The sequence below is a fragment of the Notamacropus eugenii genome, chromosome 7, assembly GCF_028372415.1.
Source record: "Notamacropus eugenii isolate mMacEug1 chromosome 7, mMacEug1.pri_v2, whole genome shotgun sequence".
Lineage (NCBI taxonomy): Eukaryota > Metazoa > Chordata > Mammalia > Diprotodontia > Macropodidae > Notamacropus > Notamacropus eugenii.
This window is the reverse complement of record NC_092878.1, coordinates 35,402,214-35,427,623: the sequence shown is the minus strand read 5'-3', so window position 1 is coordinate 35,427,623 and position 25,410 is coordinate 35,402,214. Positions and strand designations below refer to the sequence as shown.

Below are 25,410 nucleotides of genomic sequence, written 5' to 3'. Positions count from 1 at the left end.
GGTTATACAGGAAGTCCTGCATGTGGCAGGGGTGGACATGCAGTTAACTGCTGCGGCTTCCTTTTTGACCATTCTGCAAGAGGAGTCAGTGTCGATTCAGACTTATTCCCACTCATTCCTACACAGCATTCTACAGCATGTGGAGCACAGGGATGCAGGTCAGGTGATTATTCCTGTGAATGTCTGTTGTCCTTTGTGTACATGCCATACAAAATAATTTGTAGTTAAGATGCCTATTTACAATAATTAAGAAATATTCTGCCAAATGGCAGTGTAATTTAAAGTAGCTATTACTTTCCTCAAATATAGTAGAAAAAAATCTAGTGTTTTTACAAACTGGAAATCTGTTATTACCTTATAAGTTAATGCCCTGCATTTTCTTCTCCTTTTTTAAAATTTATTTTTTTTTCATTTTTCAACAATCACTTTCATAAGTCTTAAATTTTCTCCCCCTTCCTTTTCCCTCTCTCCCCAAGATGGCACTGCATTTTCTTCTTTAAAAAACAAAAGTGATTTTTCTATGTAACAAATAGAAATAATTTTATTTGAATACAGAATGACAAAACAATGCCAGAACTTTTTGTTTGAAACTAGAAGTATTTTTTTAAATATTGATTGGAACAAAAAAAAGAAAAGACACTTGCCCATGATTTTTCTAATTTTAACATTAAAAATGTTGTAAATATTAATATACCAAGTTGAAGCTAATTTGATGAATATGATAGCTGAATAACTTGATATATGTATGTTTAACAGGTGTCAGTAATGCATGGCTGGAAACTCTTCTGTCAGTAATCGAGTTTCTGCCAAAAGAAACCTTACGACATGAGGTAAGTTTTTTCTTTCATAGTGTTGTTAATGTTTCTACCTCTAAGTAGTTTAATAGGGTAGGAAAGTAAAAAATGTTTGTCCTTTTCCAATAAATATTCTTCCTTTTTCAGTCTTTAAATAATATCCATAAACAATATTTTTACAAATAGGAAAATTGTTACAACCCAAGTTGTAATTGGGGATATTTCCGTATCGCAGTTCAGTGAAAGAGGAGAAAGGCTTTATTCGAGCCATTTTTCCTTTCTCTGACATCGTACCAGTTTTGGTTAGCGCTCTAGTTTATGACTGCTTTAAAATGTCAGAATGCCTGGGTAAAAGTGAATAATTAAGTGAAACATGTAATGCTTGGGCACATGATGCCAAACAACCAGGTAATTCTCCATATACAGAAGATTTTTGGTATCATTTGGAAAAGTTTGTTTGTATTTTTGGATATTTGAATGTGATATTAACATTCGTAAATAGAAAAACAACCAATATCTACCCTGAAATAATAATAATAACTTTCTAGAAGAGGCAGCTTGGTACAGTGGAAAAAATACTAGATTTGGAGTCAGAAGACCTGGCTGTCATCCTGTCTTTGCCACTTAACCTTGGCAAGTCTTTAGGCATTGGAGGGTCTGAGTTCTAGAGCAGATAGGAACCTTAGAGATCGTCTAGTCCAGCTCCCTCATTTTGAACAGAGGGACTTTTCCATTATCCTATAACCAGTCTCAGTTTCCTCACATATAAAATGAGGGGTGTGGACACAATGACCTCTGAGTCCCTTTTGAGCTCCAAAGCTCTGATGAAGAGGAAAAGTCACGTACTAGGGAAATATGTTCATGTTTGTGTTTTATTTTGCCTCAGTGTTAATCGCCATGATACATGCAGGGGATTCTTACACTTCTGTCTTCCAAATAGATGTTAGAGTCTTTGATTACCAACATCAGCCAAACTTTTATAGCTATAATGGACGTTTGGATGAGGAAGCTGAGGTCTCCAAGTTCACAGTGGTAGAGTTATTACTAGAACACACATATCCATCCTAGCCCAAAGTTCTTTCCACTACAAATGGTGTACATTATAAAAAATAATTTATTTTTAATGTAGACCCATCAGTTTTATGATACTTTACCAGGGCCTTATTCTGTGTTTATTTGGCATAGAACTGCTTATAATTGTAACAGGTTTTAAGCTCTAGTCTTTATAACTTTAAGGGCAAATAAAATTAATTTGGATGGAAGAAAAATTTCAGAGCATATTACCTAGTCACTGTACCCTTTCTTTTGGAAGTTTATTTTAAATGTACCCCAGAACACAAAGATCATTGCAGGTTTTCCTCATGGCCATAATTCAAATTCCTTGCTATTGAATATAAGCATAGAAATGTGACTTTTCTTAAAATGGTTCTTAATTTTGAATGAGCTAATTTTCTAACTATGAAGACTCATCACTTTTTGCCTCTTTATTACAGATACCAAAAGAAAATATTGAGCTTAATTACATAATTTATTAGATATAGTATCTACTTTATCAGCCAAGAACAAAAGTAGATTTTTTCTGTTATTTACCAATATGCATTACAAGCTGAAATTTGGGCTGCTAATTATTGTGGATCTGAATGTGAAAAAGGGAAATATATGGAACATCTATCAAAACCATTGAAAAAAAGCAGTTGAAATTAATTTCAAATATTTATAGCATTATGTGAATTTTCTTTCAATTTTTTTCTTTATAGATTTTGAATCCACTTGTTTCCAAGGCACAGCTGTCTCAGACACTTCAATCTCGTTTAGTTAGCTGTAAACTTTTAGGAAAATTGGCCAACAAATTTGAAGCCCATATGTGAGTATTTGTGTACGAACTTTAGATGATAATTTTAATAGTTAAGTAATATAAAATGTATATTGATTATCTCAAAAGAATATGTTTTTATTTTATAATGTGTAAAAATATGAATGTTTTAAATTTACATGCATGCTACGTTTTTAAGAATATATTTAAATATATATTTAAGTATACATTTCATATAATACATGTCAGAGAAAAGATGTATGATACACTTATGTTTTATTTTTTCCAGATGTCATGGCCATTTAAAAATATTCTTTTTCCCATTATAGTCTTTCTCCTTATAATTATGTTCCTAAAGATGAGATGGCATCATTGTGGATTTTTTAAATTGGTAGATAAGATATAAAGAAGTAATTCTCCCTTTATAAATCCTTTTCTTGTAACTCAGCTACTCCATTATGCATAATTTGTGCTTGTGAGAGGTTTTAAATATGCAATACAGTATTTTTTTTATTATGATATGGTCTGGAAAATGTAGACAGATCAACTGGAAGGAATCAGATGCTAGTATGATTTATCTGGATGATGGAAATCATAATCTGCCAGCCTTGCTTCTTTTGCAGCCATTTACAAATTTAATCATTACAGAAATTAACTTCAGTTTGTGTGCTATTCATAGGCAGATTATAACATTCATATCTACTATTTAAATGATTTTATTTATACAACTATGTTTTTTTGAATACCAGTATAAAAAAATTGCATTCATCCACATGTTTGTTTTCCCTTTCAGAATTAAAAGAGAAATACTTCCTCTGGTGAAATCCCTCTGCCAAGATGTAGAATATGAAGTTCGATCTTGCATGTGTCGACAGTTAGACATCATAGCTCAGGGTATAGGGTAAGCATGCTTTTAAAAAGTTCTTTTTTTCCATCATTGTCCTACAACCATTTTCTGCCTCTATGCTACAAGAAATCATGCTATTGTAAGGACTCCTACTTGTTAAAAAATGAGAATTGTTCTTCCCACCAGCCTACTGTATATGTTGTTTTGAAAGCTAAAACAAAAAACCAATCATTTAAAATGTATTGAGGACAGGATTTGAAATTAGTGGTATGTTATGATATTCTTCCTCCTCACCACCTTGCCACATGGCTTTCTCAAAAATGGCCTCATTTAGTTAGTTGTACCTCCAGATAACTGAATCCAGGAAAGAATTATGGCCTATAACAGGCTGTTATTGTAGCATAACTATGGTATTTTCACCTGCTTTGCTGTTATGGTTATAAATTGTTTAGTTTTAGGAACTTCATAATGATTCCTGTTTTTTACTTTTTTCTGTGAAACCCCAGACTTATACTGCCTATACTGACATTCTCCTCTCCCTTTTTGTATATAAGTCTTAAAGGATATTAACATGGGACAGCTAATTCTCTTGTCATTCAGAAAAAATAGATCATGGGCCAAACTAGTCTCTTCATCTCTTACTTCACCTGCAACTCTAAAGAAAGAAGAGAAAAAGCTCATGTTGGAAACAGACTAAAAGAACTAATTCTGAACAGATGCTAAAAGCCAAAAGAGTTTTGGTGTTGTCGAAAGCCTTTCTTTAGTAGTTAAGAACAGTAGGGGTGAAAGGCCATTTGCCTTTTTCCTACATTTTCGTTTTGTTTTTCACCCAATTTAAAAGATTTCTTAATTAGGACAAGTTTTGGGTGTTCTCTGTGATTCAGAGTGGATGTGGTATATGGCCTTGTGTCATGCCTGCAAGAGGGCTCTAGTAAATTTCAGTATAGAATAATTACTTATGATACATTATAGGGCAAAAAAGGCCTTGTTTCTGGACCCTCTTTGGAATAATCAGTCTCCTAGAACCACTCTTCTCAAAGGTCCCTGATGCTAACTTAGTCTTCATAGGATCATCATGAACCAAAACGAACTCAACCAGACCCATACTCTGATCTCTCCCTACCTTATTGGTGGAATAGCTTGTTACTTCATCTGAATTTTCCTTCATATTATATTTTCATATCCTTCCATAAAGATATGTTCATTGTCCTTGACTTACTTTTCTTGAATTTTGCCCCGAATGTTTCAACTGCTTATTGAGAACTGAAAGCCTGAAAAGTAAAGTGATTTGTTCAAGGCCTTATAGGTAGATAGTAGAACTAGGATTCAAACTCAGGTCTTCTCACTTCAAAGCTGGAATTTCCCCCTACCCCCCATATTGTGCTGCAGAGTGCATGTTTACAAAATCTACATGAGAGTATGCCATCACATTTGTATCAAAATTCTCTCCTCATTTTTCCTTATAATAACTCTTTACTAAAGTTAAAAAAATAATAACTCTTTACTAAAGTTAAAAAAAAAGTGTTCCCTTATTAAGAAATTACTGCTTATATCTAATGTGACTTGAATTATTCCTTCAAAATGCATTTGTTTGCCATCCTGTAAATGTAGTCTCACACCCTTGCTTTAGTTATAGCTTTAATTTTTCAGCGTATTCTGCACCTTTCACTGAATAGCTTTGATTCTATCACTGGACAATGTACAGTTATGATTCATGCCATCATGGAACCCAGACATATCATAACCTTTCTTTTAATACTGTTCATGTTGCACAAGATACTCACAACAACAACGTTTGATCAAGTTGAATAAACAGAAGCCAAAATTAAGACGATGAATAAGAATTCTTTGTGCTTATAATTATCATTCCTAGTCTGAAACTATTTCTGTTGTGCATCATTCTGTTTATGGCCTCTGAAATCATGTGTCATTCCTTCAGGCAGAAGTTTTTTTTTCTAGTAACATGATTTAGATTTTTGAGACTAATTTCTCCTTTGACATTTAGATATGGACATTCTGTTTGGCATCTTCCATTTACAACTATTAATAAGTTATTATAGTCGATCCATGTCTTTTTCTGGAGTTTTCTTATAATGAAAGAAATCCTCTTCAACTTATAATGAAGTTCGCTATATACTGTAGCTGTTAAGCTCTCTACAGATAACCATGGATGATTATTTGTAAAATTCCAAATGCTTATTGAACTCTTTAGTTGATATTATTTTTGATATTCAGTTGATGTAATCTTATTTTCTTCATTCAATTGAAAGTCCTTGTACAAACCATATCTTAACACTTCTTTGTGTTCGTTACAGTGTCTGACACAATGCTGTACGTGTAATCAGTGCTTAAATAGATATTTGCTGGTTTGATTCCCACCCCCTAACTATTTTACTTGTTGTGCAGGACAGAACTAACCAAAAGTGTCGTGCTTCCTGAACTAATAGAACTAGCTAGAGATGAGAGCAGCAGTGTGCGACTCGCAGCGTTTGAAACTTTAGTTAATCTGCTTGAGATGTTTGATGCAGGTAAATTCTTTTGTTTGCACACGTACATCATTGTTTCTTTGTATCTACATATATATGTTTGTTTTTCCTCATATGATGTAGGTAAAAATTTTAGTTACGTAGAAAGATGCCCTTTTTTGCCTTCTATTTTTAAAGTTCTTTCTCTGCTTTGTACCTAATTATTACAGTAATAGTAGGTTGCCTTGCTTTAGAGAAAACAATGGTCAGAGCAGTCAAAGCAGCTCAGTGAAAACAGCTTATTTTAGAGTAGTTAAAGAAATGTATTTCTCCACTGGGAAGTGCCCATTTCCTTCATTTGAATCTATGTTTGATATGTAGAAAATAAGCACTTATTTAAAATAACAGGTAGTTTTTCAGTGTCTGCTAAAAACAAACACTTGAGCCATCATTGAAGGGAGCAATCACCACAGAGAAAGGAGTTCTTTCCTTGCCACTAAGAATCTTAACTGCTGAATCACTGTCACTCTCAGGCAGCTATATCCAAGAGCTCCTAACAGGGCAGCCTTCCCACAGACCCCAGGTCAGGCCTGACAGCCATCATCCCAGGAAGCAAGTCCCATGGAAATAGGGAGGGCAGCTATTTCCGAGGGGGCCAGAGCCCCTGACTCCTCAGCAGCCACAGCTACTGAAGATTTAGAAAATAAAATTCTTGCTGCCAAAGTCTTTGGTACTATCAAATGGTTCAATATCAGAAATGGATATTATTATCAATATGAGTGACATTAAATTATATATATTACCATCTGCTCTGCATGAGACCTGTTCATCTGACTTGCAAATGGAAATTATTTGTGTGGTCTCCCCCATTTGAATGTGAACTCTTTGAGAATGGGGACTCTCTTTTCTATTTGTATCCCAAACACTTAGCACAGTGCTTTGCACAGAGTCTTATAAATGCTTATTAATTTATTCATTTACTTGTCCTTTCTTCCTTTCTATCCCCTTAGATATTCTGAATGTCCAAGTCCCCCTGCTCTATTCATTCTCCATTATCAAAATATACCTGACCTATCTCACATTCTGGCAATATTCCATTAGGTGATTGACTTCTGAGTTTTAAAAATTAATTAATAACACTATAATGCAATTTCCCTCTTAAATAGCATCTTCATTTTAGATCATAGATTTTTGTACCTTGCCAAAAGAATTTCAGGCATCGTGGCAAGACCAGCAGGTATAGAAATTTGGGGCAACTCGTATGTAATTAACTTTTAAGTATGTTCTTGAGTGAATCAAGGAAATGTTTGACAATACTGAAAGCAATAAAATATGAAGATTAACTCACTAAATATTAAGTACTTACTCTATGCAGAGGACTGTGTTCAGCTCTGAGGAAGTAATACAAGTTATATATCACATGGTCACTGCCCTCATGTAGTTTATAATATAGTAGATAATAAAAGTAACAAGAGTCTAGGAGAGACAGATTTAGGGTAGTATTACAGAGGGGCTTGCTATTCAGATGTAGTTTAAATTAGCTGGCCTGTAAGGTTAGTTTCAACTTTGAGATTCTGTGAATACTATATAAAAGCAGAGAGTAACTTTGTATGAGCACACCATAAAAAGACCTAAGTGATATAGTGATCCGTAAGAATTAGCAATATAATACCTCATTAACAACAACAGTAATAACAATAATCCCCTCAAAGCCTCATCTGTCATCCATGTCACAAGGTGGGAGCAACCGCAAAGTAAAGAAAAGGCAGCCAGATTGATGAATGTCAAGGACCATTCTGGTTTGGTCAAAGCCTGACAGGAAACCTGAAATTGGGCTTACCACTGATTGGATTCCCACACACACCACCTATCCCACCCAACCCCCCAACCAGTCAGATGTAGCTGCTTCTCTAAATCAAAAAATAGTAGGGATACAGCCTGATGCAGAGCACATGGCCCTACTTTGAGTTCTGGTACCACAAGTGAAGGCGAGATACATTACAACAAATCAGAAATACCAACATCCTCCTCCCTGTCGGAAATTTGTTGTAGATAGTGACCTCTGAATTGGGCAAACCACAAGTATACATGAATTGTGCCAGAACAAAACAGAAACGGATTTTTATCAGGGATAGACAAAGATGTCATACTACTTCTTGTCAGCTTATCCTCAGCTCTGTGTATGTAAACAGCATATTGCAGATAAGTGTAGCTCAATGTAAGAAATCACTTTGTTCCTTTGACCACACAGATGAAATAGAAATAAGAGTGAAATTAAGGAGTTACTCAAATCTGAAGAGAAAAAGCTGAAGAATTTGAAAACATATACATAGACTCCAGAATTGCTACCTGATTAATAATGGATGGCAAAAGTAATGCTGAAGTCTCAAATGATTTTGAGAAAATGAATAATCATAAAATGAAATTTCAAAAAGTACTGAGTTTGATGGGATGGCATGAATCCAACTAATAAAACACCAAAACAGGATAATTGTTAAAATCTGATATATGCTATAGTCTAGCTATAGAATTATAGATTGAACTATAGGTTATAAATGCTATAACCATCTCCCTTGATATTTCACAGAGCATAAAAACATTTTAAGACCTTGACTCAATAGTACTACTGTCATGGTAAGGAGCATAAGAGAAAAATTGGAGCTATCTAGGAATACTCCTAGGGATAGATATCGTATATAATTATGTCAGAAGTAGCTTGAGAAAACTTTTAAAGAAGAGGGTTAGCAGTAGGTTTGTCAATAAAAAAAAAAAGGATCACTGAAGCATTTTTGAAAAAATTCACAAAAGAGAACTGAAGTAATATCACAAAGAAATGCAAACAGGGCAGCTTTGAAAGTTATATTCTGAATTACGTTCTTAAAAAGAAAGCGATGTAAGAAATGATGAAGAGAAAGATGTCAGAGAGGCGTGGAAGAACTTATATGAGCTGATGCTGAGTGAAAGGAGCAGAGCCAGGAGAACTTTGTACACAACAACCACAGTGTGGGAGGAATTTTTCTGGTAGACTTGGAACTTCATAGCAATGCAAGGACCTAAAAAATTCCCAATGGACTTTTGAGGCAAAATACCTTCCCCATCCAGAGAAGGAACTATGGAATTGGATCACAGAATGAAGCAAACCATTTTCTCTTGTGTTATGTTTGTTTTGTTTTATGATTTCTCCCATTCATTTTAATTCTTCTATTCAACATGACTATGGTGAGATTGTATTTAATAGGAATGTATGTGTAGAATCTGTATAAGATTGTAAGCCATCTTGGGGAGGGAGTAGGGAGGAAAGGGGAAAGAGGGAGAGGGAGAGAAAAAGTCTAAGATATATGGAGGTGATTATAGAATACTGAAAACAAATAAAATAATTATTTTAAAAAAATAAAATAAAAAATAAAAAGAAAGCAAGCTGTATGTAATATTCATGGTTTCATGTGAAATCATCCTTTTCTGTTTTACTTTGTTAATGGAAATTATAATATTATTTCACATTTTTAAGTTCTGAATTTTTAAAATGAAAAAAGAAAAGGCATTAAACATTGGGAAACTGTCAATATTTAGCTAATACACGCAGCAGAAAACATATATCTTCCTGTTAAAAGCAAAGAAAAGGAAATGTAGAATGAAATACAGACCATAAAAGTAAATCAGAAATTCCTTATATTCTCTAATCAATCAATTAACTAAAATTTTAAAAATTAATTAATTCTTTAATCAGTAATTAAGAAGAAAAGCTAAAAAAGGGTTAAAGCTTTGAAAGCAACACAAAGAATGAAGCAAACAGCTCAACATCAATCCAGAACTACTATAGAGCCTTGAAAAGAGAATCTCCCTTAATCCTCCTCCCCTGTCCCCAAAGGACGAAGATGTAGAAAATTTCTGGTTGTTTGTGTGGTTGAAGGAAGTCCTACACAACAAAACACTTCTTGAGTCAAAGGTACAACAGAAAGCTTGTGTATTATTATCATGCTTAATGATAGAACACTTACATCATGGAAGTAATTGAAGCTCGTCTTTGCAAAACTAGAAAGCAGCAGGTCTAGATAAAATCTATACTTCTTGGCTCAGAATGTTTCACAGTGGTGTACAAATTACTTAGGAAAACACTTTACCAGCTTCCTCTGTAACGCAAGCCTGATCTCATCTCTGAACAGAAGGCATTACATACTTATTACCCAAAGATGAGAATATCAGTGACTCCTCCAAATATGTCAGTTATGTGTTTATGTATTTTATATACCAAGCATTCACAGCTTTTATTACTCAAAAAATCTATAAATGTTTCCAAAAAATTGTATTGTCTGAGGTCCAAAAAAAAAAAAAGGTGCTGAAAAGTCCCAGAGCAATTCCTTGTTAATCTATTTGGTGATTAGTAAGAGAACCTGAAAGTGTTATAGCAGTTATACTGCCTTTAAGTCATACTGCAAATATATAAAATAGATCCAGGTGTAGTAAGAACAGTCGAGTTTTTGATACCTGTGTGGAAAGCTGTTCTTTGCAAAGTATCTCAGAAGTCTTTAAAACAGAGCTTAAACTGGACTAAGGCTTCGGGGACACTTGGATTGGAAACATGCAGCCAACTGATATAAAATGTGTCATCTTACAGGGAGATGTGATTCTGTCTAGTCTGAAATCCAGCTTCATTTCTCTTGAGTGTAACTTTGAAATAAAAGAGAGGTAGCAAAACATCATTATAATCAGTTCATGTCCATGGATGGCATCAAATTATATAGCTCCACTGAAAAGTATATTAAACAGCTCCTTGTAACTCATAGAAACTTTCTTCAGTGATATCAAGGTGTCATTTTATTCTGTATGGAAAGGAAGACTAATATTAAACTTACATTAAAGACAAAGCTTTGAGCTTAAATCCAGGTCATATTGAATCAATGGATGTATGTAAAACTTACAAATATCTAGATCTTTCCTAGGCAAGACATATCAAAGAGAAAGCAGGTCAGAGATATGTGTCTAAGCTGAAAAGAGTACTTCTCAGTCCTAGAGACAATGTATAGTTTAGATAAGACACGGTTAAAACATATTGTCTGATAGGGGGATTGTATACGGATAACTAGCATACAAAATAATACATGATAAGATACATAAGAGAAGAACAGACAAAACACTGTTTACAGCCCAGGGAGAGAAAGTTCATTAGCAAATGGAGAAATCCAGTAAGGCTGCATAGAAAACATGACATTTACTCAATTCTGTCTTTTCATGAATTTATACACTGTCTTTCCCAAAAGGTCATAGAGAGAAGGGAAATGACTTACATGTTTCTGTATCCCCCTCAGATTTTTTTCTCAAGAAATATGTATTTTTTTAATTATAATTTATAATCATTGTAAAATCTCATGTTTGGATTGTCTTTAAAATGGAACATCATTGTATATCTGCAGTGATTGAAGTATAATTGTGCCTAGAAGTGGAGGAGAGAGTGTAAAATTTGAAAATTCTTTTGACTTCTAGAATGATAAAATAATGTGGTTTGCTTCATGGATCTTGTACTTATATGTGTTTTCAACATGTATAAAATAAGTAATCCTATTTAAAGCATTTATTTTGTTTTTTTTTCCAGATGACAGAAGTCAAACTATACTTCCTTTAGTAAAATCATTTTGTGAAAAATCTTTCAAAGCAGATGAAACGATTCTCCTTTCTTTATCTTTACACTTAGGGAAACTATGCCACGGATTGTATGGTATGATGACATAATCAAAAGAATTTTAAAGTAGAATAAAGTTTTCCTTTTTTCTCATGTCTTCTCCTATTTAGACATTGCATTTAGGACCGTTAGTCTGTGGTTTCCCCCTCCGTGACCCCACACTTCCCCTAACCTTATTAGAATAATAGCAGGGTACGAACTTGTCCCAAGATGTTTTCTATCTCCAACTCTATCTAATGAGAAAAGAAAGAATAAGAATAATGACTCACGTTTACACAGCACTTTACAGTTTGAAGCATTTTACATATGTCATCTCATTGGATTCTCCCAACAGCCCTGTGAGGTAGGAGGGGTGGGTTTTTGTATCCCTGTTTTTACAAAGTTATTATTTCACCTTGCTGGCCCTATGTGTAAAACAAGGGTACTAAAATGCGCAGCTTGTGAAGTGTGTAGCAAAGTGAAAACTTGCACTCGGCCTCTGGTCTGTAAGTCCTGTGCTTTTTCTGCTTCTCTTATAGCATGGACATTGGATGATAGTATATCCATCAGTTATGGAAGTAAAAGATGGAGAAGTTAGGAGAGACTACTTTTAAAAATGATTTTATTGTTTAATGAATTTGGCTTTGATCCACTTAAGTCTCTCCTTAAACAAAGCTTGATGATATGCATTTATTTTTTGTTTAAGTTGTTGGAATATTTTGAATATAGTATTATAATAATATTTAAGCTCCTTAAAGTCAGGTGCTGTCTTACTTGTGTTTGTATCCAGAGCTGAGTATAACGCTTGGCAGAGTAAGACTCAATCTCTCTCTCTGTCTCTCCCCCTCCTCCTTCCTTTCCATGCTCCCTTCCTCTTTCTCCCTCTCCCAAATTATAGGATTAGTACTACTAATGTTGGTAATTTATTAATTATCTTTAGTATTCTATATGATATAACAGTTGTAGATATTTTCTCTCATTAAGGGGCTTATGCTCTTTAAATAAAAATAAACTTACATGACCTTTTAGGTCTCTTTAGTTACTATGTTTTTAGCATGCCATTTTTTCTATATTAACTTTTACAATCACTACTTTAATTGTTTTATTATAAATTTATTGGTTTTGTCTTCTGTTTTTTGTTTTTGTTTTTGTTTTTACTTTTTCTCATTTGTTTTTAATTTAAAAGTGAACCAGTATTCCTGTTTTTGTTTCAGGAATTTTGACTCCAGATCAGCACGTGAGATTCTTGGAGTTTTATAAGAAACTTTGCACATTGGGTTTACCACAGGAAAATGGGCATAATGATAATCAGGTTCCACCCCCAAACCAAGAGCAGGAAAAGAGATATGCATCAGTGCGAAAGAACTGTGCTTACAACTTTCCAGTAAGTTGTTCATTTTCCATCCAAAAGGAATATGCATTTTAATGACTTTTGCAAAAAAATCTGTACATATACTATTAAAAAACTTATTACCATCATTTACATCTTTGTTTACATCTTTGTCCTTGAGTATACAGAAAAAAAATTCTCTTGCTACTCCCTCAATGTGATTCCAAACAAATGATGGCTGTGTCGATATCATTTCAGACTAAAAACCATTGTAATTAAATTTGCGTTAAGTTTTGATATGCCCCCTATCTTTTCACTGTTTTCAAACAGGCCATGATTGTTTTTGTGGATCCTAAGAACTTTCATATGGAACTTTATTCTACATTCTTCTGCCTTTGTCATGATCCTGAAGTGCCAGTCAGACACACTATTGCTATTTGCTTCTATGAAGTAAGTCTAAGGATTTCCTATAACTTTACCTTGATGAGCATCATAAAACAGATTAATACCTGATTTTATGAGATTTGTATTTTCTGCCTTATCTTGGTTTTGCATCCTGATCTGTGATTTATTGGCACAAGCTCTTTGTAAATTCTCTCTGGAAATGCAGGTAGGCATCTGACTTGTGTTCAAGAGTTGCCAGAAGTCCAGAGATAAAATGATTTCTCTGCCGTCTGACAGCTTCTGTAGCCAAGGCAGAATTTGAAGCCAACCTGTGTCTTAACCTAGAGTCTCTAGGCTGCCTTCTATACTTCTTTAGTGTTCAATTCCTATACACTGGACTAAGTGGCTTACTCTTGTATCTTTATTTTAAGTGTACTCATTCATTATCTCTTAATATTAGTTTTTGTTGTTTTTGCTAGGCCTATAAATTACATTATTGTAGGAGAGCTCCTGGTAAGGATCCTCCTCTTCCAAGGCAGTCATTGCCTTCTCTGCAGCATTCGTTGTTTGTTATTCATTCAGCATTCAGCATTAATGAATTGATGAGGGCACTAAACTTCCTGAAAATCATACAAACCGGGATGTATCAGATGTGGGACTTGAACCCAAGTCTTCCCACCTCTAAGGCCAGTGACCTATCCACTTCATTTGCAGCCTCCTGTTAATAAATTAGGGATAGGGAGAGGACTTGTGATTTCATTGGTAAAGGGAACTCCCAGATGAGGAAGCTTCCTCTCCTGAGGCAGTTTGGCACTTTGTCTGCAATTCCTAGAGGATCAGGTACTTGGTGAGGCTCACAGACAGTTTGTGTCACAGGCAGGATGTAAACCCAAGTGCTCCTGCCTTCAAGGCCAGTCAGTCATCCACTGTAGGACCCTATAGCTCTTTGCTACATTTTGTGTTAATATCGGTAGAAATATGTGGTTTAAACACATCACATGCAATATTATATATCCATAAATTACAAATTCTGGGCTAACCAGACTGAGAACAAATAATAACATTAAGATACAAATCATTTAATTTAAATTAAATTACTTTAAATGAACTGGATCATATTGGGGTGAATCTGTGTAATCTACTTGAAAATAATAGTTCTGAAGGTTTTTACCCTTGTACTTTATCTCTTCATTAAAAATATTGAGTAGGTATTTGTTCTACATTTTTGTCCTTACACTTAAATTGTTATATTACTTTAAATTGTCATTAATGTCAAATTTTTTGAGTTTACAGTCTTTTGGTATGTCTTGGGTTCTTACTGTAAGTTAAGACATATATAGCATTAGCAGTTTGTAAATTTTGTCCTGTGATTTGACTTTCTTGAAATCTCTTGTTATAGGAATACTGAAATGGTTAAATCCCTTCCTTTTACATTTGTATTGGCCAAAACATGTTTATATTTTAAAATTATGAGGGGATGTATAATGTACATTTTAACCAAACTAGACAACTAGGCATAACTTGAACTAGGCACTACATCTCCTTCCTCTGCATACAGGTAGGCTACCACCCATACCTAGACTGTACACCTTTCTTTTCTCTACCTCTTAGAATCCTTGGCTACTTTCAAGACTTAACATAGATAACATCTCCTTTGTGACGTTTTCTCATACTCTTCAAATTGTTAGTGCTCTCCCTCCTCTAATTATCTTATATTATTGTGTGTATACATGTTGTGTCTTTCTGTCCTAAAAATAATGAAAGTTCTCAGGTTTCAGGGATTTTTGGTTTTGTCTTTGTATGTCTACTACCTACCAGTGTCTTATATGTAATAGGTGCCTAAAGAATGTTCCTTGAATTAAATTGTTGAGGAGAGATACTATGTCTATGTCTTATGTACTAATAGATGATCAGAAGTGAATGAATGAAAGAGTATAGGTCCTAAATTGAATGGAAAACAGTAAACTTACCTATTGTGTACTTTGAGACCAATCTGACTTCAAAAAAGAAAGGCTCTTCTATTTACTGATAGAGTAGAGAACTTGTTAAGCCTAAATGGTCCTCTTCCACACTGATCAAAATATTTTGAGTAGGGCTTAGAGTTTTCCCACTTTAGGGATGCTGTAGACCTTAGCATCTTTTGGAGCAGCTCTGATTGGGTCTATAATGCAAAACAGTATGTGTGATAAATTCCCAGAGTTGTACAATATACCATAATTCAGAGAAGGATGAAGGTTATTTCTAGATAAATGCTCTGAGAGTGATATAGAGTGCTATCCTATATTTAGATGAGAAGGAAATCACATCTAGCTTGAGTGATTAAGGAAGGCTTCAGGAAATACAGGCTGTTTGGGAAGGACACTTCTAACCAATCACTTGTTGCTGTAGCTAATGCCAAAGAGAAGTAAAGAATTTGCTCAGTGTTATTGTTATTTTGATACTCTACAGAGAAAGTATTATGGGACTGTGAGATCACACTTGGAGCAAGATGGACCATAAAGTGACTTTGAGACTCAAGTGTGGAGACTCCTAATGCCTTATTAGCATCAGTTGACTTTATCTGCATGTTCGCACTTCCTCCACCTCCAGTTTTCCTACCATATACTGACAATATATGGTGACTTATTTTGGTCTAATGAGTGGATCAAAATGTTTTCTCAGTGCTCAGAATTATAGGTTAAACTTTAAGAGGATCATGTTGCAGTTACATCTGCAAAATTAATTTCCAAATTTCCTTTATAGAAAATTTACTTTTATGAGTAAGAACACACTTCTATATTAATTGTTAAAATATCATTTAGAGTAGATAATTATTTTTATATGACTATAAGCTTTATGTTTCCTGCAATCTAAAATTTGTCTTTATTGATAACAGGTGTCTAAGCTTCTTAGTTCTGGAGTATATTTAATATATAAAGAACTAATTGCACTATTACAGGATGAATCACTGGAGGTAATCTATATTTTTTGTTTTTGCTTCTTTCATGTTAAACCAAAATCTTCTGTTCTCTGAGTGATATGCTTTCAGGCTACTAACCCAAATCTTGACAATCAGTGAATAGTCCCAGAAGTCTCCCTGATATTTGTAGGGAAGGGAAAGTGAGGGGAAGATGCAATTGCTTTTAGTGATTTCATTTTTACGCTGTTTTAAATTAAACTTCATTTTTCTGAATGACTGCTAGTCAACAAAGGTTTTATGACTCAATTTATCAATACCTGACATTGAGATTTTTACCCAAATGAGAAAGACTGACAAGTTTGGGGTGACTGTGAGCATGTTTGGCAAGGTAGAGTACCACAGTTGCAAATTTTGGAATTTCCAATATTTAATCCAGTTAAGAGTGGGCTTTAAATTTAAAAAATACTTTCTAAGCACAAATATTAATTTTAATTTATCTTCACAATAGCCTCATAGGAAGAATTATACTTTGTTTGTCCTTTTCACAGTTCAGTTAGCCAAAGCAGGGAAGTCAAGTGATGTCTCTGCTGCCTCACAAGAAGGCAGCAAAGTTAGAAAGAGAATTCAAGAATTTTGATTAGTAAGCAACATTGTTTCTGTGTAGGCAATGGGCTATTAAAATAGTTGGCTGAATTAGCTAGGAAAATATTAACATCATAAGAGTATTGTTATAATTCCAGTATGTCTCTTAAAAGGTCTTAGATGCACTTATAGATCATCTTCCAGAAACCCTAGAACTTTTGACTACTGGTGGTGAAAGCAGTGTTCAAGAAAACAAGGTAATGAATTAATCTTTAATTGATATGTTTCTGCATATTCTGATTTTCCTCTTTATTGAAGTGTTATTGAATACTTGTTGAATTGAATTCTTAGCTGTTATTCTTGGAACCTGTGTCCATATATTCCAGCTTTCCATCTTTTTGAATAATTCTTTTAAGAACTAGAATAGTGAGACTAACAACTTTATATTTGGAAGGTGATATTTGCTGACACTATTATAGTGAGCTCTCTCATAATAATTAAAACTTATTGTCATTTAGTTTTGTTGTTGTTGGGATGGATTTACAAAGAAAAGTAGAATGAAAACTTTATTTGATAACTTGGTATCTATGTTTTTTAAGTTGTGATTTACTCTGCGATCTGGTTGTGGACAAATGATTGTTTGGGGGGAACTAGGTTTCCTTCTGAAGTTTGAAGTGAGCAAAATTAATGGTTTGGGTTTGTTTACTTGATAAAGTGATATTTTTTGAATAATGCAATTGACACATCACCGTAAATCTGTTGATCTCTTTTCTTTCAGTTATTGGCTGTACCTGACTTGATTCCAGCTCTGACAGCAGCAGAACAGCGAGCAGCAGGCTCCTTAAAGTGGAGAACCCATGAAAAGATACTGCAAAAATATGCCTGCCTGCCTCATATCATATCAAGTGATCAGATTTATTATCGTTTTTTACACAGAATGTTCACAATCATGATAACAAATGTGAGCCCTGCCATCATTTTCTTTATCTTTTTTTCATTCTTATTTTGAGACCTCCAAAGTTTTTGGCACAATCAAAATGATGCACAGCTCAGTTCTCTTTGAGCTCAGATTGAAATAATCTTCTCATGCCCCAGGTGTCCTTGATCCTATTTTATTATCTAAATTTCCCTGTGCTTCTTCACTATCTTCTCCCCCATTCGGTTAATCATATTTTTGCTGGAGGAGAGAATAAAAACTCAAAACATACTTTTAACCTACTGTCATGTGTTTGGCTGCCAGGAGAGAGTAGAGTTACTCTGGCCTCCAAGTAAGCCTAGGTCTTCTTTTCTGGTGAGGTTGTCCAGGAGTCAGATGCAGCTATTAAACTGATGATCTGAGTAAAAGTTTCTTTGGAAGTGGCTTTTAGGAATACACACCTTGAGAAAAATCTCATCTCAGTCAGTCCTCCTTCTCTGAGGTATCCTTTCTACTTCTTGATTCTGGACTGTTAGTTTATAGGCATCATTCTAGATACAAACTAGCTACAAAATAATGCTGAAAGTCCTAGTCTGTCTCCTAAGGAGAATTCAAAGGTGGATTTAACAGGGTCTTTTCTTCTATTCCTCTTCCTCCAGGATGAATTTACACAAAAGTAGCAGCCTCCTCTTTTCAGTTGATACTGTATGTGGAACTTAGGTTGTTTAAGTTTGTGCATGTACTTAGTTTATTTCACTTTTAATTTTAATTCTGTTTTACTCCACAAGGTGAATTAAAATATATGAAGATTATTGTTTTTATTTTAGGTTAAAGTGTTTTAGTTAAACCTTTTCATCAATATACATTTACATCAATATAAATTTTTTAAATATTTAATTTTAAAATATTTTTATAAATTTTATTTTCTAAATTTGTTTTTCTAAACCATGGTGAATATCCTCCTCTTGCCCTCAATAAATTTAAAACAGCATATGGAACAGAATATAACAGAATGGAACTGACTTATGCAAAATGAAAGTGGGTGGAAGTATTTAGTGACAGGTGGTACTGCCTTAGTAAAGGAAAAATTGAGTCCTTTTGAGAGGTGGGTATCTATTATGGATGCCTGAAGCTTTTATAATGAATTATTTTGTAATTTAAGTTGGAGAATTAGCCTTAGGGTTATGATTATATACTATATATTACTATATAGTAATAGAATAAGAATTTTAAACAGTTGCTTTGTGAAGCTCAGCATATAATGTTACTATGCTAATTTATAGTTGTTTTGCATTTCATCATATGATACCAGTACCCTTTTAAATTCGTTAGGCAATTTAAACTTTGTAAATGTAAAAGAGTTTTTCCAAAGTGTCTTTCATTGTTCAATACCTCACCAACAAGTAAAGTAGATTTTTTTTTACAAATTTTACTACTAGGAATTTTGCATTTGTAATTATGTGAAACTACATGAAGTACTCTGTACATTAACTCCAACAAAAGATAAAAATCTTCATTTGGTTTGGACAGATTTGTACTTTTTACTTTAAACATGTTTCTTGAAAAATACTAGACCAGGTATTAGGAGAGTTGGATAATTATTCCAACTATACCTCCTTAGTAACCATAGCAAGTTTACTTAACTGACTGTGGGGCAACTAGGTGGTGCAGTGGATAGAGCACCAGTGCAGGAGTCAGGAGGACCTGAGTTCAAATCTCACCTCAGACACGTGACACTCGCTAGCTGTGTGACCTTGTTCAAGTCACTTAACCCCAATTGCCTCATGCTGGGTCATCTCCAGTCATCTTGAGGAATATCTGGTCACTGGATTCAGATGGCTCTGGAGAAGTGAGGCTGGTGACCTGCACAGCCCTCCCTCACTCAAAACAAAGTCAAGTGCAAGTCATGTCATCATTTCTCTGATGGCATGGTCTTCTTCGTCCATGAAGGACAAACACACTTGACTGACTAGATTTTAGTTTCCTCATCTGAAGAATAGAGAGATTATAGTAGATGAATGAAGTATTTGTAAGCTAATATTCCATAAATCTGTAAAATATTTCCAATTCACTTTAAGCTTAATTTCCTGGGTTTGATAATAATCTCTGATTTATAGAAGGCCTTATGGAGGGAGGGAGATCAAGACAATACATGCATTAGGCATGTTTGAGGCTTTGATCAGCTGCTGAGGATGACTAGCTGATAAGCTGAGATTATGCACAACCTGATTTTCTCTGTGTACTGTTTAATATTAGACTTGTGTTTTTTTCCTTTCCTTGTTTCTTAAAGAATGTCTTACCTGTACAAAAGGCAGCATCTCGAACTCTTTGCATTTTTCTACGGTATAATCGTAAACAAGAACAGAGACATGAAATCATTCAAAAATTAATTGAACGTAAGTTGTCATTTTCATTTTTTCTTTAAAAACAAGATACTTTATACTATGTTAAGATACTATTTAAATGTAGAGATCAGTAAATTGATTATGAAGGAATCCTTATATTTATGTGCATTTATTGTGTAATGTGCTTGTTTAATGTATTGACTATTAGAAGTGCACCTGGGGACTGAAGCTGTCCATTGTCCCCGTAGCAGGGGACGACAATTTACTAAATAATGAATAATCCTTCTCTTTATACTACAGTTATGAAAACTTGTTTTGTTACCCCAGGATCCAGAACTGTGTTCACTTTTCATTGTAAGATTTAAGACCTGTGAAATTCTGGCCAACATCATTTGTTAATGGCTGCTATTATCAAGACAACCTTTTAGCCAAAGGAAAACTTAACTTTAAGAATTGAAGTCTAAGTAATTATAAGTCATAAATTGGTTAAGTATCCTTTCTAGTTTCATCTAACAAAGTTGGGGGGATGAGGTAGTCAGATTTTTAGCCCAATTTCAATATTTGCCTTCTGAGGTCACTATGTAGCCCAGTAGATAAGTCCAATTGTAGGACCCTGTATGACCGTGGGCAAGTTACTTAACTTCTGTTTGCCTTAGTTTCTTCAGCTATAAAATGGGGATAATGACAACACCTGCCTCGAAGGATTGTTATGAGAATCAAATGAGATGAGATTTGTAAAGCACTTAGCACAGTGCCTTGCACATAGTACACACTAAATAACTGCTTTTTCCCTTCCTCATCTAAATTGAGACTTCTCCATTAGAATTGATATCATATGAACAGCTATTTGCTAAAGCAGACATGTTTTTAAACTTTTTTTTTTTGGTCTAGACCTTTAATGTCATTAGTATAGCAAATTCTCAGTGAGGAAACTCTACACCTATTTAGATTAGCAACTGATCTACAATTTATATTCTTAAGGAGTTTCCTGGGTTAAGTGAATTTCCCAGAATCATATAACTAGCATGTCACAGGCAGGTCTTGAACCCATGTCTTCCTGACTTAGAGGCCAACTTTCTGTCTGTTAACTCACAGTTTATCTTTTTAAATGTCATATAAAGATTGAATATACTTAAGAAAGACATATTCTAATATTCTAAGAACTTGACCAAGTTAGAATCTGTTAATTAAACAATTATAACTATAGATGGCAGTACTGATGTTTTCAGTCCTTCTTATTCCCTGTTGCTGAATCATCATCCTTTTGCCATGCTGGGCCATCTTCTCTCTCTATACTGTGTCTCTTGCTGATTTCATTAGTTTCCAGAGGGCTCAGTTATTATCTTTACACAAATGGTTCTTAAATCTATATATTGAGCCCTAATATCTCTCCTGAGATATAATCCTTCATTTCCAACTGCATGATAGACAGCTCTGCCTTTATGTCCCATCAATATTTCAAACTCAGCATATGCAAAATTGAATTCATTATCTTCAGCCCTAAATCTGTCCTTCCTCCAAACTCCATTTTTTTCTTTTGGTGGTACTATTATCCTTCCAGTCAGCCAGATAACTTCAAAATCATCTTGGATTCTCCCCTTCCCCTTTACTCCTACATCCAATTAATTGCCGGGTCTCTTCTACCACCACAACTTCTCACTTGTATCTACCCCTTCTCTTCACTCACAAGGCTACTGCCAGAGTTCATGCCTTCATCTCCTCTTGCATGAGTTATTGCAATAGCCTCCTAACTGATCTCCTTGCTTTTAATTTCTCTCCTTCTTCAGTCTGTCATCTAAAAAGTTGCCAGATATTCCTAAAATGCATATCTGACTTTGCTCTCCCCCACTCTAAAATCTTAAATGACTTAATTGGCTTGAGGATAAACAACTTCTCAGTCTGACATTGAAAGCTTCCACAGTCTAGCTGCCATCTCTCTTTCTAGACTATTTCATATCAGTCCAATATTCTATGTTCCAACCAAACTGCAGCAGCAGTCTTCTGAACTCAGTATGCCTATGTATATGACTGTGGATAGATATCCATAAGAAACAGGAAAGATAAAAGAAAATAGGTTGCATTGTGTGTTAAGAAAGTCTGCTACTGTGAGGAAATCCCGGAACCACAGGAGGTAGAGCATAGTGGAGAATATTGGGTGAAGATGGGTGTAGGAAGAAACTGAAATTGATACACACCTACCTAGTCAGAAAGAGGAAATGTGAGTTTGGGAAACAGATCACAAGCCAAACACAGAGGTGTGCTATAGCAGTAATAGAAAACTTGAGTTATCCAGTATCTGCTGAATGACTCTCCCATAAATAGAACTGCCAAGTTATTCTCCATTTATCTTAATGATCATTTCAACCTTCAGGAGGTAGAGGAACCAAGAAGAAAAAATTATAAAATAGGGAGGAGAAGTATACCTAATGGTAGCTAGAATGGTGGGTGCTTAAAACATGCTGGTTGATGAATTGATTGAACTAGTTCCTGGGGTGGGAATGAAGGGAACAGAGAGAGGAAGTGACCACTCCCTTATAGAGCTGTGGTGGAGGGGAGGAAAACTGTAGAGTTCAACATAGTCAAGCATTCATATGCATTTGATTTTATCTATTTAAGTGTGGCCTTAATTGGCAGATCACAACCCATCTGTCCTTGCCCATCCCATGGATTCTGGGTCCTTTCCTCCCAGACGTTCTCCACAGAACTCCACCCAAAGTGCTGGAAGCCTTTCCAGCTTATTTCCGATATTATAGTGATAGAAGCAAGCTCTCTTGCTGTCTGTCATCCCTCCCCCTTGCCCCAGGACCACCCCATCTTCTCTCCCTCTTGTGCATTTCCCCAGATCAGAGTGTTCTAACTACCAAGAGGACAAACATAGTCTATGTTCTCCCTTCTGCATGTTTTGGTCTTTTGATGCTCACATAAGTGAAGAAAGTCTTAGTCAAGTATTCTTTTTTTCTTACAGATATACTTATTTTCTCTTCTTCCTCTACAATTTGTGCTCAGGTACTTTGGGAATTGTCTCCTACAGCCAACACAACTAATTACCATCAGCATAGAGTTGTGTACTAGTCTTGGCATTAGGAAGACCTGGGTTCAAATCCAGCTTGTGATGATTACTAGCTCGATGATGATGGGCAAGTCATTCCATTTCTCTAAATCTCAGTTTCCTCATCTATAAGACAAGGGTTTTGGGGCTTGATAAGATCCCTTTCCACTCCAAATCTAAGATCATGGCTATTTATAGTATTAGTAATACAAGAAAAAGAAAGCCTTAAATTTCTAAAGACACAATGCTTTTCAGAGTTCCTCATTTGTTATATTTTGCATCCTGCTCACACTTACCATGAACCTCCCACCAACCTCTGTATGATACTCATTTTCAATTTCTTGAAGATTGTAGCATTCTGAATTTCACAGCTGTCCAATAATATCGGTAAGAATATTGATATCTTAAAAGTGGGCCATTGTTTCTGGGAAGAGTTTGGAGTCAATAAAGGAGCTCTGTAATTTCCTAAGATTTTCCATCCCATTTTCCTGTTTAATTTTGAGCTGGACTCGTTGTCCATTTGCATTGGCTGTTCCAGATACACACACTGATGCACAGAGTTGTGTATTCTGTTAAATGCATTTCATAATAGATGCAGATATTTTTCATCCACTTGGTCTTTTTCATGTGAATGGTTAGGCCACACCCTTTTGAGTAGCTATGGATCTCCTCCAGAAGTTCCAAAATGTTATGAGAGTTGATATAAGCATCACAGTGTCATCTCCAAATAGGAGCATCTAGGAATTCTCACAATCTATAGGAAATCTCTCTCCAACATGGACCATGCTTGGGTTTTTCCATTCAAGCAGTGAACACATCTCCCCGTTTTATACTTCTGATATTTATGATCATAGTATTATGGAATAAGATTACTTCTGTTGTTATATCTTTAATGGTGTTTTGAATGATTTTTATGTTTGGATGAGAGATAATTTGTTGGAAAAGAGCCTGTAAAGCAACATTTTATTCTAAAGCTAATACTTTTTCATAATCAGCAAATGTTAATGCATTATATTCTTTGCTTCTTTTCATCAGTTTCATGATGGTAAAGATACCACAAAAGATAGTAATATTTACCAATAATATCCACTGTGGAATATTTCTCATGAAAGTCTGTTTCCTGATAATACCATGTGCAGGCATGTAACTGAATTTCGTGAAAGCTTTCATAGATGTGAAAAATAGGCAGATAGCTTGATAGTTATTGATGTTCTCTCAGTCTCTTTTTTGATATTAATATGGTCCGAGATTTTTCCCCAAGCTTTTGCTCTGTTCCCCTCCTTCAGGTACTTAAGGGTCATCTTCCAGCATGTCATCTTCCAGCGTGGATAGTCTCTACAAACAGTTCAGTCTGGCTGCTTTTCTTATCTTTGCTCTTTGTTGCCACTTTTCATTTGCCTGCCAAAGACTTTTAAGTAGGGCAGATTTCAGAGGGTTCAGAGGAAAGACAGGTATTTTTTAGTTAATAGCACTAAAATTCTAGAGGGAAAATTAGCCCAGGAGGGGTAAGAAATCCTCAAGGAAAAAGCAATTACAAATAGTTCCAATGAGGAAGAAAAATGGAGGCTGTGTGAAGAGATTGATGTGGATACACAAAGGACTCAACAACAAACTGAAACTTTCAATAAATACACATTCCGTCTCTTGGCTCCAGACATTTCTTCTGACTGTCCCTCATGCCTGGAATGCTCTCCCTCCTCACCTCTGCTTCCTGGCTTCCTTTTTGTACCAACTAAAATTCCATCTTGTACAGGAAGCCTTTTCTAACCATTCTTAGTTCTAGTTCTTAATGTCTAGAGTCTCTTTTAATGGTTTCCTCCTTTTCCTCTATGTGCATTTGCTTGTTGTCTCCCCAATTAGATTGTGGGATCCTTGAAGATAGGGGCTGCTTTTGCTTCTTTATGTGTCTACAGAGTTTAGCCCAGTGCCCGGTGTATACTAGGTGCTTAATAAATCTTACTGACTGAGTGACTGCAAAATACATGCAGAAGATGGAAGCAAAGGCAGATACCAGGGGATGAGTATAAATGCTTAACCCCGTGCTGCAAAAGGAACAAATTTTGTCTCAATTTTCAAGAATGGAAGAGAGAGCCTGACTTCTGGAAAAAACTTAGAATCATTTCATTCAAGAGATGATTAATGAGCATTTAGAAAGGGAAACAATATTACCCAAGAAACAACCCAAAACTAGCATGGCTTCATCAAGAACAGGTCATGCCAGATTAACATTATTTCCTTTTCTCGTAATATTATTAATAGATCAGGAAAATTCAACAATTATAGTTTACAGAAACAGATCTAGGCTTGATGTCATTAAAATTTTTCTAACA

At 34.9% G+C, this 25,410-nt stretch overlaps 1 protein-coding gene across 3 annotated transcripts in view; it reads left to right on the top strand.

The window, feature by feature from the left end:
• Positions 1–25,410, top strand: part of PPP4R4 (protein phosphatase 4 regulatory subunit 4) — a 131,096-nt gene that overhangs the window by 73,162 nt on the left and 32,524 nt on the right. For 2 of the 3 annotated variants that reach the window (XM_072623898.1, XM_072623900.1), the window contains 12 exons: positions 11–158; positions 757–830; positions 2,552–2,658; positions 3,401–3,508; positions 5,861–5,982; positions 11,510–11,632; positions 12,790–12,959; positions 13,236–13,355; positions 16,165–16,242; positions 16,944–17,027; positions 17,549–17,731; positions 19,977–20,082. In XM_072623898.1, coding sequence (XP_072479999.1) covers positions 11–158; positions 757–830; positions 2,552–2,658; positions 3,401–3,508; positions 5,861–5,982; positions 11,510–11,632; positions 12,790–12,959; positions 13,236–13,355; positions 16,165–16,242; positions 16,944–17,027; positions 17,549–17,731; positions 19,977–20,082 — 1,423 coding nt within the window. The remainder of the gene's footprint in view (positions 1–10; positions 159–756; positions 831–2,551; positions 2,659–3,400; positions 3,509–5,860; positions 5,983–11,509; positions 11,633–12,789; positions 12,960–13,235; positions 13,356–16,164; positions 16,243–16,943; positions 17,028–17,548; positions 17,732–19,976; positions 20,083–25,410) is intronic. The other variant, XM_072623899.1, reaches the window with a different exon arrangement.